At 39.9% G+C, this 14,957-nt stretch overlaps 1 protein-coding gene across 1 annotated transcript in view; it reads right to left on the bottom strand.

The window, feature by feature from the left end:
- Positions 1 to 6,838: 6,838 nt before the first annotated feature.
- TMEM86A (transmembrane protein 86A) overlaps positions 6,839 to 14,957 on the bottom strand; it is a 32,869-nt gene continuing 24,750 nt past the window's right edge. The window contains exon 3 of the mRNA XM_075188403.1: positions 6,839 to 14,687. Within this exon, the coding sequence (XP_075044504.1) occupies positions 14,260 to 14,687 (428 nt within the window). The 3' untranslated portion in view covers positions 6,839 to 14,259. The remainder of the gene's footprint in view (positions 14,688 to 14,957) is intronic.

Raw genomic sequence — 14,957 nt, 5'->3', positions numbered from 1 at the left:
TGCATAAAATAATAACAAAGCCTGGAAAGATGTGATAATGTAAGCATTAGCAATGCAGTATAATGTCAGAAAATATAAGTAAACCCTTTAACAGCAATTAAATGTTAGAGGATCTCCATAAATGAAAAATATAGATATAAGAGGAAAAACACTAATGAATTAGTTTCTGCAGTAAAAATCTACTTTGGTTACTCAACTTCGTTCATCCTTGCGATCCATAACCATCTGACCTCAGTACCCAGGGGACGCTTCGATCAGCACTCAGTCCAGTGGACAACCTGGCAGAGCGTCTCTGATGGAATTTGTCCAGACGAAGTACTCTCTGACTGTCCGACGTGAGGTTCAATGTGGGTGTGACCACGGTCTCTTCTTAAAACCCCCAACATTTACATACGGCCAATGAGTGCAAAGTAATAATACACATTACAAGCCTGAGTCATTAAGGAGAGCAAAAACATAAAAAAGGAGTAACTTTGCACCTGGGCAAAACCATGTTGCATTGGAGGGGAGGTAAATTTAAAACGTGGGGACAGATTTATAGTTGGGGTAAGGCATGTCCTAGATTAACTTTAAATTTCAGTGTAAAAATAATGCTATCAAGTATTTGTGTGCTACATGAAAAAACAGCCAGTATTTAACTTATGTGCAAAATAATAAACTAATTTGCACCCCTTGTATTGTAACATGGTTTGTCCCGGAGAACATTAACTCCTTTTCTTTGCCTTACTTTCCTTAATGACTCAGGCCCAGCATATGTCCAGTTATATAATCCTGACTATGATTGGTTAAGGCAAATATGGTACTTCTACGTCATAGGTCATATCCACGTGTACTAGGTGTCATCTAGTGTTTTCTGCAGCTGGTTAAAATGTGTGATCGCCAACCTCCCAATATGTCTGTCTACACCAGCGGGGTAGGAGGCGTGGCCACGGTTAGTGGGGCGTGGACACATGCCAGCTGGGCGTGGTCAAGCCCCCAGAGGGCTGGTTGCCCGTTACATACCTCCCCCAACATTCCCACCCACAGGACAGAGCCCTAAAATCGGGACTGCCTCACTGAAATTGGGACAGTTGGGAGGTTAGTGATCGTTAGTGCACTACATGGAAACAAGGACAATCTGCCAGAAAGTGTCAGTGCTCCTGATCTATACTTCGTCCAGGACTGATCTGCAGCCTATAGAAACTGCCATGTGCTTCTGGTACAACAACACCTGCGTACAAATTTTGTGAAAATTTGTCATGTGTTGTCTCAAACTGTGCACCAGACACAGCCGCTTCCCAGTCAAACTTCATCCACCTGCCTCAAACTGCCTCTTTCTTGTGGAAATAATTCCACATATAAGCCAATGACCCTTCCCACAGTGCGCACCCTAGATAACGTTGCTTGTATTCCTCCCTTGGAGGGCAGCACGGTGGCTCAGTGGTTAGCACTTCTACCTCACAGCACTGGGGTCATGAGTTCGATTCCTGACCATGGCCTTATCTGTGTGAAGTTTGTATGTTCTCCCCATGCTTGTGTGGGTTTCCTCCGGGTGCTCCAGTTTCCTCCCACACTCCAAAAACATACTGGTAGGTTTAATTGGCTGCTATTAAATTGACCCTAGCTTGTGTGTTTGTGTGTTAGGGAATTCAGACTGTAAGATCCAATGGGGCAGGGACTGATGTGAGTGAGTTCTCTGTACAGCGCTGCAGAATTAGCGCAATATAAATAGCTGATGATGATGATGACGATGGATGTGTACAGCGTGGTATATCTCCAGCTCTTTGTGACTTTGTATCTGAAAATTTATCAATTCTGATGACCTGGCAGCAATACATACACGGTATCTACGATGTTGCTGCAGTGAACGCAATTTGCATTGTTTAAAAGTGAACGGAAATTGCATGTATGTCTGCCCATCTTCAAGTACAAGAGGATTCCAAGAGTCGTTTCCAGTTAACTACGGGTGTAAGTACGCTCTAGGTCTAAGTTATGTGCTGTATGCAGACAGCTAGAACAAAATATTAAATACATTAACACCTCTTAATACTATGATCATTAATAAAAATACATTAAAAATATATATTTATTTTATTATCATTTTTTATTTTTTTTTACGGAAAATACATATATCAGGATGTCTAATGCCCACTAGACATAAAATGCATTTTTACAGTTTGTCTTAATTGCTAGAACAGCAGAAAATCAGAATACAGCAGGACCGCTGATTGCAGTAGGATATTACACCTACAAAGCTAACAGTCAGCAGGGACCAGAGCTTCAACCTCTGACAGACCTACTGTTCCAAAATGTCATTCTGAATACAATTTCTCTTAGAAAACCGAGAAAATGTAATATTGTTCTCCCGTTGAGTTAACTAGAATAATGCAAGTAACTATTAACAGGTTTAATGACTGTATTAATTTTGCATGGTCCTGGTCGACTTTAGAGGTACCATAAATTTGCCAACTTTTTGAGGGCTGCCCGACCAAACCAGAATATAATCAATGTATCTTTAGAGAATATGATGCGAGTAAAAAATTAATTCTCATTCAGAATGTAGCACTTGTCCCAAAGCCTCATGTGTAAGTTGGCATAACTTGAGGGAAAACTGGCCCCCATTGCTGTTCCTTACATCTATAGATCAAAGCAATTAGCATCTTAAAATTAATTGTGTTACAATGAAATGAATACTCAAATAAACTAAAATGTTTTTATTATATCCACTATATATAATACTTATAGTCACCAATAGATATCATCCTGCCAGACAAAGTCTTTTAAATTATTGAGGACTGCTGTGGTGTCCTTAAGATAAATTTGCAATTCAACAAATACTTATTAAGAAAGACATCCACATACTCAGACGCATGGTCTGTCAATAAACCAATAACCGCTATAACTGGTCCATTTATCAGACCATTTTAACTGCCCATATTGTAAAATTCCCTATTAACCATTTCATAAAATATATCTGTATAGCTCACGTTTGATTATAAGTGTTACAACTTAAAAGGTGGGTTTAGACCTGATTTCAAGGTACAGAGGAGTCATAAAACTATCTTTAGATCATTTTTTTAATTTTATTTCTAGTTCAAAAACATACTGGTGGGTCTCTTGCTGACAAAAATGGACCTAGTGTGTATGTTTGTGCGGTAGAAAATTTAGACTGTAAGCTCCAAGGGTCAGGGACTGATGTGAATGATTACAAAATATTCTCTGTACAGTGCAGCGTAATATGGCGACGATGTGTACATAAATAACAAAGTGACTTCTTGTGTGAACATTTCTACATCATGACTACCTTCCTGTAGTGACTACAGTCTGTCAGGCGAGGGCGCTAGAACACTATGATATATTTCCACACATACAAAGGAGACTCTATAGTCACTCAATATCCCTGTAAAGATGTGTCAGGGATTTCTATTATATAGCTATAATCAAGGGGGATTAAATTAGTGTAATGGGTGACATTCCCAAATGTTCTCTAAGTGGAAAATACATTAGGTAGGAGATAGCAGCCTGCAGCCAATTAAATTAAATGTTAATTAAACCTTAATTTTAAAATCAGATAATTGGATTTAGAAACACTGTAGTTCCTAAATTATATAACCAACAACTGCTAATATACTCAGTTACTTAAGTCATTAGTGCAAAGATCATAATAGAGGGCTTCAGACATCTTTTTTACAAACGAGGCATATTAATATTGCATACCAACAATGTATTACTGAATTCAATACAAAATATGGAATTTGCTGGCGCTATATAAATAAATGTTAATAATCCCAAAACTGATGCCCAGTTCATATCACATCTTAAGCTCTTAGTAGCACAATTAAATGACCCTGAGCTTGTCCCTGCAATTTGGAAGTTGTTTGTCTCCTGCAGATGTACCCTTTTCCGAGGTTCAACTGTAAGGAGTGAAGATATTCCCTTGTGTGTCAGTTGTATTTATAAGAGCTGCACTGTGAATACAAAGAACTCTAGTTGTGGTCACTCCAAGGGCATTCTATATTTTATAGGAAAATCACATACATCAAAACAATAATATTCATAATTGTTATTTGAGAAGATGGCTGTATATATAGGGACGATATAGAAATTGCATAACTCCCCAAATAATTAATCTAGAATATTCATGTTTTAGTGCACATGTTTAAAATCATACTCGATTTATTATATCTCTATCAAGTGAAAAACAGATATCATGTTTATAGAATTCCTAATTAAAAGTTTGTTGGGACAAGGTAATATAACCTTTGTGAAACTGTTGAGTATACACACAGTATACTCACTGTAGTTCAGTGAACGAAAGAGGAACGGGAGAGGGTGAGCAAGTGAGACTGTTTAAGAAGCTAATGAAAACTGTTAAAGAATGGCAGTTTTTGGGGACCAGTCTGCTACTGAGGCATTGCCCAACTTCTAGACTTTCCCCAGGCAGCTGAATTATGCTAAGAGTGTTTGAGCATGCTATGGCTTTTTCTGTTTTTACTCTTGCTTTATTTTAAAGAAAACTGTGTTGCATATGTATTTCTCTATATCAAGTTGTTATCATTATTTTTATTCAATAAGCATTGTGACTCTAAACTCCAGATACTAATGTTCTGTCTTTGTCTTCTTAAAGAATTCAAGTGCCTGATTGTCTAAAAGCAACATTATAAAACCAAGCTCTGAGAATTGTGCGGGCTACAGTAAAACTCTAATTAAATTAGATTATGATTGTACTTTGGAATAAGTCAAGGAGTAAGGCTGGGTACACACTAGAGGTTTTTCATCCAATCTTTATACCAATCTGCCGACATACGAACATTCGGTCAGATATCGTGTGAGTGTGTATAGTGACACGATGATCTAAAGTTGTCCCAAAGTGCCGATCATTGTTTCATTTAGTTGGTCGTACTGTTTAATAGTTTCCGACCAATCACCGACCGGTCATGTAGTGTGTACGCACTCATCATGCTCACGGTCTCCATAGAGTTTACAGAGTCGCGCTCTTTTCAGCCGATGCCGGCAATGAATGTCCCGGTGAATAAATGTAGAGAGCGCTGTAGAAGGAATAATTCATTTGTTCGTTCTGGGACAGAAAGTTTCATTTCAGAGTCATAGAAGCTAACAAAATTTGTTAGGACATGTGGAAAGCTATAACAAGGTTTTAATCAGTGTGACAATAATGAATATTGTGCTGTCATTCTCTGAAGACTAGAGGACCATAGGAAGAGCACAGATCTGAAGGTAAATCGTGTCAGTGTGTATGGATGTATCGTCAGACTGATCGGACCTTCAGTCGTAGGTACAATCGTTTGAGATAGCAGGTTGGTTGGAAAAATTCTTCAGTGTGTACCCAGCTTAACTGAAGACTTCCTAAAGTAAGTCAGTGTGAGATAAAATTTGGGGGCATTTTAGTCATTCTTAGACAGACCATGTGGTTTTTTTTTTATCAACCTTTTTTGACCCACACATCACACTGGGTTAGATGACCCTTGACGCAAAGTTGGAAGGTTTGGCTAAAACATTTTTCACGAGAGAAATGTGATAAGGCAAACAAAAAAACATAGAAACCACAAAAGTGAGCATTACATCATTGCACTATATAGACGATAAAGACTAAATTATTAGAGACATGAATCTGGATGTAAACCTGTCCACATTACTTTAGGGCTCTAGTTATAGCCACAAAATAATTTAGAGGGTAGAAAAAAAGTGATAAAGCTCCCCGGGCTTTTTTGGTATTTGTTTTTATAATGTGTATAATGTAAATAATTTGGCAGTAGCTTCACCAGTTTTTGTTTATCAACGTCCACAACTTGGGGCCAAGGCAACTGCCTCATTGGCCTTACCTTTCATACAACATTGAGTGACTTATATCAAGTCTCTTTTCTTTGGTGGGATCAGAGGGAATTCTCTTTTCACAGCAACGTGAGGGACCCGGGTTGCCCGATTGTATATATATTCAAAGAGTATTTTTACCACGGGAAATGTGTCATATGAAAAATGTGTATGATTCTTCCTGTCAGAAGACAAACGTTAAAAGGAAGTGGTTTTGACTTGGCACATTCCCAAAATTTCAGATATTTCTAAGTGTTTGTTGGTAAAATGTTCCGAGGGCTCCCTGCCAATGTGGGAATACGCAGTGCAAACGCTGCGTCAGCTGTGATGTCATCAGACTACTTTTGCTCAACTTTACCTCTTGTTATGGGGAATCCCATGGATTTGAGGGCCAAGATGGCTGCATCCGCCAAGGTCAGAGGCGGAAGTAGTTCCATTGATTATAGATCATGAGATTTGTTCCTTGCCATTCACAATTGGTGGGAACGCCTCGCCCGGAGATCTCCGCCATGTATTATTACGGCCGTCAGAGACAGGGATAATTATCATCAATCAGTTCAACATCCAGCTAATCACATCACATTCGTTATCTTTCACAACATCCTAAACCAGGAGCTGTAATTGATGTCACTTACTATTGTCTGAACAAGAACTTTCCATTTATGTGGATTAATTGCCAGCCCTATAGCTCTAGCTGTGAGTTCCAGGCCCTGTATTGAATAGGCCCGTTTTATATTATAGTTGACATTTTTTTGAATAATATGTAGTATCAAGAGTTTGCCAGTCATTGTCAGTACTTAATATGTCAGTCATTCCTCAGTGAGCCAGGGCTAGGCCTATACTTTCACTGTGGTGTCTATCAAGTCAAGTTTTCACTTAAGGTTAAAAAGATAGGGACTGCCATTAGACATGATTACTCTACTTCTTCTAAATTCCTGAAATCTAATCTATAAATATCAGCCCGGAACTTTGTAAATCCATAATGTGACCCTAAACCATTTGATTACAGGAAGTACAATATACTAGCGGATCAGAAAGCAGGAATCTTTATTAAATATTTTGCATTAATATCACATTCATGAATACAGATAACACAAACACATTGCAGATATACTCAGAAATGTATAACAAATAAAGTTGCATTGTCTTTTGCCTTTTGTTTCCATATAAACTGTATTGCGCCGGATATCCCTGATGTGCTGTACATGTAATCGCTTATGATCCCTATTTTCAAAGTACCATTAATCCCCCCTCTCCCTCCCCTTGTACCCTCAAATTAAGAGAAAGACTGACAGGCTCAGATGTAATTTATATCCAGCATTTAATAAGGAAATTAAAGGTTGGAATAAGTTTTCTGTGAATCTGTAAAAGCCAGCTCTGAATATTATAAGTGTTACCGTTGTCTCCACACAGTGGAGGTGGCCATTTTGTCGGCTATACCAACATCCAAGAGAATGATCACTAGGAACCGATTGCGTCACTGAAGTATGAATTAAGATGTGCCTAGTGCCTCAATAATCTAACTGGTTCCTAGTGAGCTGATAGGTTGAATATTGGTTCAGCTCACAAAATGGCTGCCACCAGTGTGTGTAGGAGATGGATATACTTATTATTACTATATATTCTTCAGTTTTACATGCTTAAAAGGCTTAAAGAGTATCTTACAGTATCTTATTACCACAAAGTAATTTGAAATGATTCTGTTTCCATCCATACTTAACACAACAATAATCGGATCTCTGTGTGATGTTATATCCCCAAGACGTTTACAGTCATTAACTAACTCTAACACCAGAGCACCTGTGTGCCATGTCAGTCATGACGTCATTGTGTCTGTTGGCGCACGCTTTGTGCTTGGCTACTGCGCTCAGGATGGCTGCCAACACGCGTTTCGCCACCTACCACTGCCACATCTAACCCAACGTACTCTATACGCTGACTTCCCTGACACTGGAGCTGGAGAAGGAGAAGAGGAAGGTGACTTCTCAAGGATAAACCTTCTGAAAGGGAAAAGTGGAGGTGTTGCCCACAGCAACCAATCAGATTTTAGCTCTCGTTTTGGACAATGTACTAGCTAAATGAGAGCTAGAATCTGATTAGTTACTATGGGCAACTCCTCCGCTTTTCCTTTTTAAAAGGTTTGATAAACCTACCCCTAGGGTGGCAGGAAAAGATGCTTTGCAGCGTTGGGTGACCCGGGAGAACAATCCAAACTGATATCGTTTGCCAAAATAAACAGTACTTATGGTCATGTGAAATATTCCCACTAAGGAAACACGCGGATAGAATTGTCACATTGAGCGGTTTTCACAGAACAAACTTATAGATGAGAGTTTAACATGTAACACTTGAATTTTCCTGATTTTCGTCCTTGCAGCAGAAAATAGCTATTGATGAGTTAACCGGTGCGCGACCGGAGTGAAAGAGATTTAAGTCTAACAGGTCGACTTAAAATTGTCACTTAAAGATTGGAAAACAAACTACAGTAAAACCACTGACCCTGAGAGAGGTATATGTATCAGAGGAATGCATCGTGTATAATGCACAGGTAACAGCAATATTTTTATAAACTCCTGTAAGTTATAAGGGTATAAACGTTGCTTAGTGATGACATCACTACAATATTTATTATGACACATTATAGCAAACAACATACCCCCCCATCATACATTATAAAGTTATTACAGTTTGGTTTCCTGTATAAAAACTCACAGCCTCTTGCCCCGTGTCTGTAAGTGGTCAAGTAACTGTTCAATGTTCTCTAATAAACGTATTAAAATGGGATTTCCAGAACATATTATTATCTTACTACGTTCATCCCTCTACAATACTGTCCCGAAAATGCAGAGCGTTCAAGTTTGTGATCCCTGAAAAGATCACTATCCAGCCGCTTCTGATTGGCCGATTGTGTATTGACCCCGCCAGCCAGCCGAATTCAATATATTATATGAAGCCGTCTGTTCAAATGACTTAATTGACATTTCCTTTAGGATTACCACAGGAAAGAAGATTTCGGTTTCATTTGAAAGGGTAAAAACAACATATATTGGGGTAGATTTATCAAAATGTCTGAAAAGAAAAAGTGGAAGTGTTGCCCATAGCAACCAATCAGATTGTAGCTATCATTCTCTAGAATGCATTTGATAAATGAGAGCTAGAATCTGATTGGATGCAATGGGCCACACCTCCACTTTTCTCAATAGGTTTGATAAATCTATATCTTTAATGTAATTTAATTTGTATTTCATATGGAAAATTTGACTTTGGCGTTTATTGATTACAGTCACAGCCCTATACCCTCTTGTGTATCTGAGACATCATTACATGACTATATTGTGTACAAATAGGAGACTTTAGAGTGTACGAACACTGCCCTTTTTCTACGCTATCGTGGGTGGTTAGTGTAGACACTTGTACGCCTGACGTAAGTAAATTGTCTATCGAGATGCGCCCGACTGAACATAAAAGATTTTTTTCTTGCTTACGTTTTCTGCGTCCAATGTGAGCCCCACAAAGGTGAAAAAAGTGACTATTTTTGAACATTTTGTGTTATAAGGCTGTACCTCTTGATTCCCCCCCCAGAGGTTTTATTCAAACACTATGCTCAAAATTGTAAAGAGCAACAAGAGTGACACCTAGCAGTGCCAGATTTGCAGTGAAGGAAACAGTGACACGGCTAGAGCATGCATGCACATGTATGATTTTTGGGAGCAGACGCAATGTGTTCCGACAATGCTACAAGCACCTTTTTATGCCAATGACAATCGGTTTCGGAAAGGCAAAGCAGGTCGCCTTTCCTATGAGAGTGTGACGAAGAGGCTATCGGAGGACAAGTAATCAGGCCAGAGACGCTGGGTCATGTGATGAACGGATAACGCAACATTCCGCTCTCGCTGCAATAAGGTTTGTCAGCTGCTAGTGAAACACAGCACCAAGTGCATCCCGCTGTAATGTAATAACTGAGTACACATCGTACAACCTCCTGTTGTTTACACTCACCTCTATATATTTACAGCCATCTTTCCGTAAGTAAGAGGGATTTAGATTCTCTTTTTATAGCTTATATATGTCTCACTGACACTTTAGTATCGGAGAGGCGTAATGTCTCTGACACACAATACCAGACAGCTATTGAGCTTGTCCTGCTGTAAAACCTACTCTGGAAAAAGTGCTTAACCCTGCGACAGTTGCAGCAGAGTCGTCTTTCAGTCTCCGCGGCCGAGGGGGTTACGTGGGGACGTTAAAGTAACTTAGAAATACAATTAAAGGGAAATTGGCCCCAATATCTATCTCATTGGAGCAGGCCCCGTCACATAAAGCCACACGGATGCAGCTGTTACGTATTTAAATGGCGGCACCAACGAGTATCTTCTGTTACAACGTTTTGGGGGGTTGGGTTGACCCCCGCTGAACGCAGGCTAGCCCTACCCCCATATGCAAGAATTAAGTTTATTAACCTGGGAAGCTTACAAGAAACATTTAATGGTTCATAAACCCATCAACACCTTCAATGATTGATTTGTGTAATACTTTAATCCAAAAATAATTGTGGGTGCAGCGATAGAAAACAAGAGGAATAAAAGACATATTTGAAACACCCTGGGGTTCTTAGCGTTGCACACCGGAACGTACAGGAGTCCGAAATGTGAAAACAAAGAGAGAACTGCGGAAAAGATGAATACTGCAATATGTACAGAATAATGTAACAAAGACAATGACTGAAATGTTATCACCCGAGGACAGCGAAACATTTCAGCAAAGTTACTTTAGTTTCTACCCTTCTCAGGCATTACGCAGTTCTCCAAGGTTGAAGCTGTGAAAAAAAAAATTCACCGTTCAGAACACAGCGGCCTTTAAAAATGAATAATTTAACAACATAGTCTATAAAAAATGCATTGTAATGGATTTTTTATACCCTTAAAACATCCTTTTAAAATACTTCTTTTTTTTTTCTTGCTTCAACCGGTAATAAAATATTTGTAATAAAACACACTGGCCCAATATAGCAAATTGCGTATGCAAACTGTACAGCGGGAGATTTGCTCAACTCTTGACTGATAGGTACGTTATAGACGCATTGCTTTCTGCTCTTAATCTGCATACACAACTTCTAGCTCAATTACATCTAAATTCTATGGTCAGGTTTAAAGGGCAACATTTCTAATATGTTACGAAATTTAGAATAAAACCCTTTACATTTGATTTCTATTACGGTTTTTGTTTTTGAGAAAAATAACTGCAGACATGTAAACAAATGGGATGGAGGGCCCTGCTCGTTAGAGAGCTTACAATCTAATCTTGTTTATTCCACTTGGGTGCAAAACCGACACATCCGGCTTTTCCCGTTGGCTAGTGCAAACTTTTGAACCTCCAGGAGGCCGCCGTTATTGTCCGTATATCCAAACAGGTTTCAATAAAACCATAAAAAGCAGCGAGCAAACACCGGAGACTCTTTTTATAGCGTTTATAAATGAGCTTAATAATTATTATTTCCGCTGGGAGGAGGGTTGGCAAACCTAGCCGGATGCCTAGGGCCCCAACGTTTAGGGGGCACCTTAAACACTGAACAAGTGACATCATGATACAGTGAAAGAGATGACAGGACAAAAATGACAAAACGGAATAATAGAAGCCAACCGGAAAAAAAAAACAGTTTAGATTTTTTAAAGTATCAAAAATTCCAAAATGTTTATACAGATTTTATAAGCCCTTGTTACCACCCTACATACCGACGGAATCAAAATCTCCCCAACTTTACTGACATACGGACTTAGAGAAGTCTGCGGCCTGCAGGTCACGTCAGAAGTTTATCTCTCGTCCTGTGCAAAGTTTTGGGTCGCTTAGTGAAGATTGTCTGTGGAGACCTTTATACCACACCTGAGTAGGGCCAGGGTTTAGGGTATAGTACATGTAGCTGCTGGCGCTGCCAAGGGGCACCTAAGCCTTAGGCAGCGTTCACGCCATCATATGTTCTTATAATGCTATTTACAGCCACGGATCTGCATTATTTTACTGAGCGCTGATCCGTTTCCATGGTTAAGATATACATTTCTGGAATATGGTATAGCGCAGAGCATCACGCATGATGCCATAAATAGTGATGATACTTGTACAATTAACTGTGTCATACAAGGTGTTAGAAATGAATGAGCATATATGGAAAAGAACAGGGAGTGGTAAAAAATAAACAATATAAAAAGATCAGTTCTGCTGTTAAAATGTCACATTAAGTTGTCAAGTAACCCTCTGCAAGAGCCAAAGGTGATGAATCATTAAGACAATCATAAAAACCAGACAGTCATACTAAAATGCTTACTTAGTAATGTGAAGCATATATAACTCACAATAACCAATCAAATGTCAAATTTGACCTTGGTGACTCAGACTAATCCAATGAAAACAAAGTCTGATTGGTCGTTATGGGTCACTGCTACTTGCACCATGTTATTTAAATGAACCTGTCACCAACACGAAACCGAAGCGGCCATTTTGTCAGCTGGCGCAATATTTATGAAAAGGCAGCTTATGACTAGGAACCAGTTGGGAATTCACAGGCTGCATTCCCATTAATATGCTGTCATACCTCCACTCTCTTAGGGCTAGAGTTACTAAACCGTCCAAAAGGGAGAATTGGTGGTGTCGCCCATAGCAACCAATCAGATTCTAGCTATCATTTATCTAGTACAGTCTAGCACATGAGAGCTAGAATCTGATTGGTTGCTCTGGGCAACACCTCTACATTTCCTTTTTAGAAGGGGCAATTAGACATCAATACTTGTGATTTTTTACACGATTGCACCAGAAGCCAAAACGCAGCACCAGATATAAGAATGAATTTCTGGAAGTGTGAATAATACGTTGTAAAGTCCTTATTCAATATGTACATCATTTTGGCGTATGTATAAAGCAATGTATGACCCTTTTCACTTAAATCATCCTGCATATATAATTCACTTGAACACAGATGTACCATAGAATAAATGCTAAATACTGTTTAAAGCAGAATTTTCCTTTGCTTAATACATCTAATGTATATAGGTCAGATCCTAGGAGCTGAATACTATTTAATGCAAAAGATTATGCCCATCCTTGGGCACTTCTTAGTTCTATAGAAACACAACTAGAAAAAAATAAAATAATAGCTCTATTCAAAACATGAAATAATACCGAAATACACGTAATAACGAAATTAAAAAGATGATTGCACCAAAGGTATATAATAAACACTAAAAAATAATAATAATGAAAATATATAACAGGTCACACGGTCAGGGGAAGTGTCATAGTGAAAATCTTTAAAAATATTCTCACTGTATACAGTAGAGTTACATAGTCCAGCAAGTTCAGCCTTTAATAAACTGATTTTAACGTGTTGTTCGTTTATGTGAAGGAATCAGGAGAAGCGTTCAACTCTGCAGTATGAAGTAAAGGTAAATTTTAGAAGCTCAAGCAGCAGGGGTGGGAATTGTGTCTGCGAAAAGAGGGACAGGAGGCAAAACAGCAGTAATCTCCTGCATGTATTCCTAAAGTGCCTAAGATCTAGCCCTGGATATGCCCCGTTAGTATATTTTATATTGTCAGAAAACGCTAAACAACTTCAATTAAGAGAAATAAATAGAAAAAAAAAATTATTTTTTTAAATGCATTTGGATTGCGGACAATGAGCGCTAAAGCAGGTTTTGGCTGTGGTTCTTCAACTGGCGTGGGACTGGCTGGGCATGCTGTGCTTTGTAGTGCCACACAGATGAGGAGCCACAGATTGCCTACAAGCGCAACCGTGTCTATTCAGGTACGCTGCAGCTATAGGGCCGCTACCTTCCTGATCCAGCTTCCATCTTTGAACCCATGGTACTACAAGTCCCTGACGAAAGGGGCAACACTGACGAACGTGCAGCGTGAGCTACTTCTCAGTCTCCAAACGGCACAAAACAGCACCAGATTTATATGTGTAATTGTAGTATATCGTTAATGCTTCCAATCTGCGGACAGAGATGACAATGCTAACAAAACAGCCACTCTGGTGGGATGCAAAGTCCATAATGGGGAATTCAGCGAGGGTCAGTTCCTAAAAACTGAGGGCTGCATTCTATAAATACAAAGTGGGTGAAACCTCACTACAGGAATGACACTGTATATAGTGATTGGTACCCTGACTGTAGATCACACTGCTGTATCGAGCCCTCTGGAATACATATTATATGTTATAGGACGTGCGTCACATACAGAAGCCGCGCACATACCCAGCCTAAAGCAATGTAATGAGCAGGAACCTCCTTGATTACCATGAACGGCATTTGTCGTTTAACGACCAACAAACCATATATAACAGGGCACCAGCGAAGCAGGGCGTTACTGCTTCAGAGAAGCAAAATCACAATCGAATGCACTGGAGACGAATATATCTCTTGGGGGGACATGGACCCACTCTTCCAAACTAGTTCAAGATCTTTTTTACTTTTTCTTCCTGTAATCTTCATCATCCCTACACTCAACGGCCGACAGGGCTATCAGCATCTGGGCTGCATAGTAAGTGGCCATGATGATGGTTCTGGAGCAGGGGACGGGGAAGCAGAACTTGTTGACGGCGATAGTCAGGTCGGACACGATGAAAAGCACGGCACCCATGCAGGCCGAGAGCTTGGTCCATGTCCACAGGTCGTTGCAGAGCTGCACTCCGGCCACCGCCCGCCAGCCCATGAAGGCGATTAGGGCCGTGTACAAGGCAACCAAGAAAGTGAAAGGACCTGAGAGGTATGAGTACAACAGAGTATATAAAAATCCGGAGATCAGGCCCATCACGGCTCCGGTCCGTAGGTCCAGGGGCTTCATCCCGAAGGCAGAGGAGTACAGGACGTGGGTGATCGCAAACATCGACAAACCTGTGGAAAGACAGCACAGAGGTGAGAAACAAAGTCATTCTGACATATATGTACATAGAACGATATACGAGGATAGCAAAATGGCCTTATCTCGGTGGGGGCGTAGCTGCATCATGATGGGGCGTGGTCACATCCCTGGGGGTGTGCCTAGTACTGTGAAGCGCTAGGCTGCCCTTAGCCGCCTCCCCTTCCCTCCAAACAAACATATAACCAGTAGCGCATGTGCGCAGCACTCAATCACCGCTGCTCTGCTATGCAGAGGAGTGGAGA

The sequence above is a fragment of the Mixophyes fleayi genome, chromosome 10 (genome assembly GCF_038048845.1).
Source record: "Mixophyes fleayi isolate aMixFle1 chromosome 10, aMixFle1.hap1, whole genome shotgun sequence".
Classification (NCBI taxonomy): domain Eukaryota; kingdom Metazoa; phylum Chordata; class Amphibia; order Anura; family Limnodynastidae; genus Mixophyes; species Mixophyes fleayi.
Note: the sequence above shows the minus strand (reverse complement) of the source record. Positions and strands in the feature narration are given on the sequence as shown.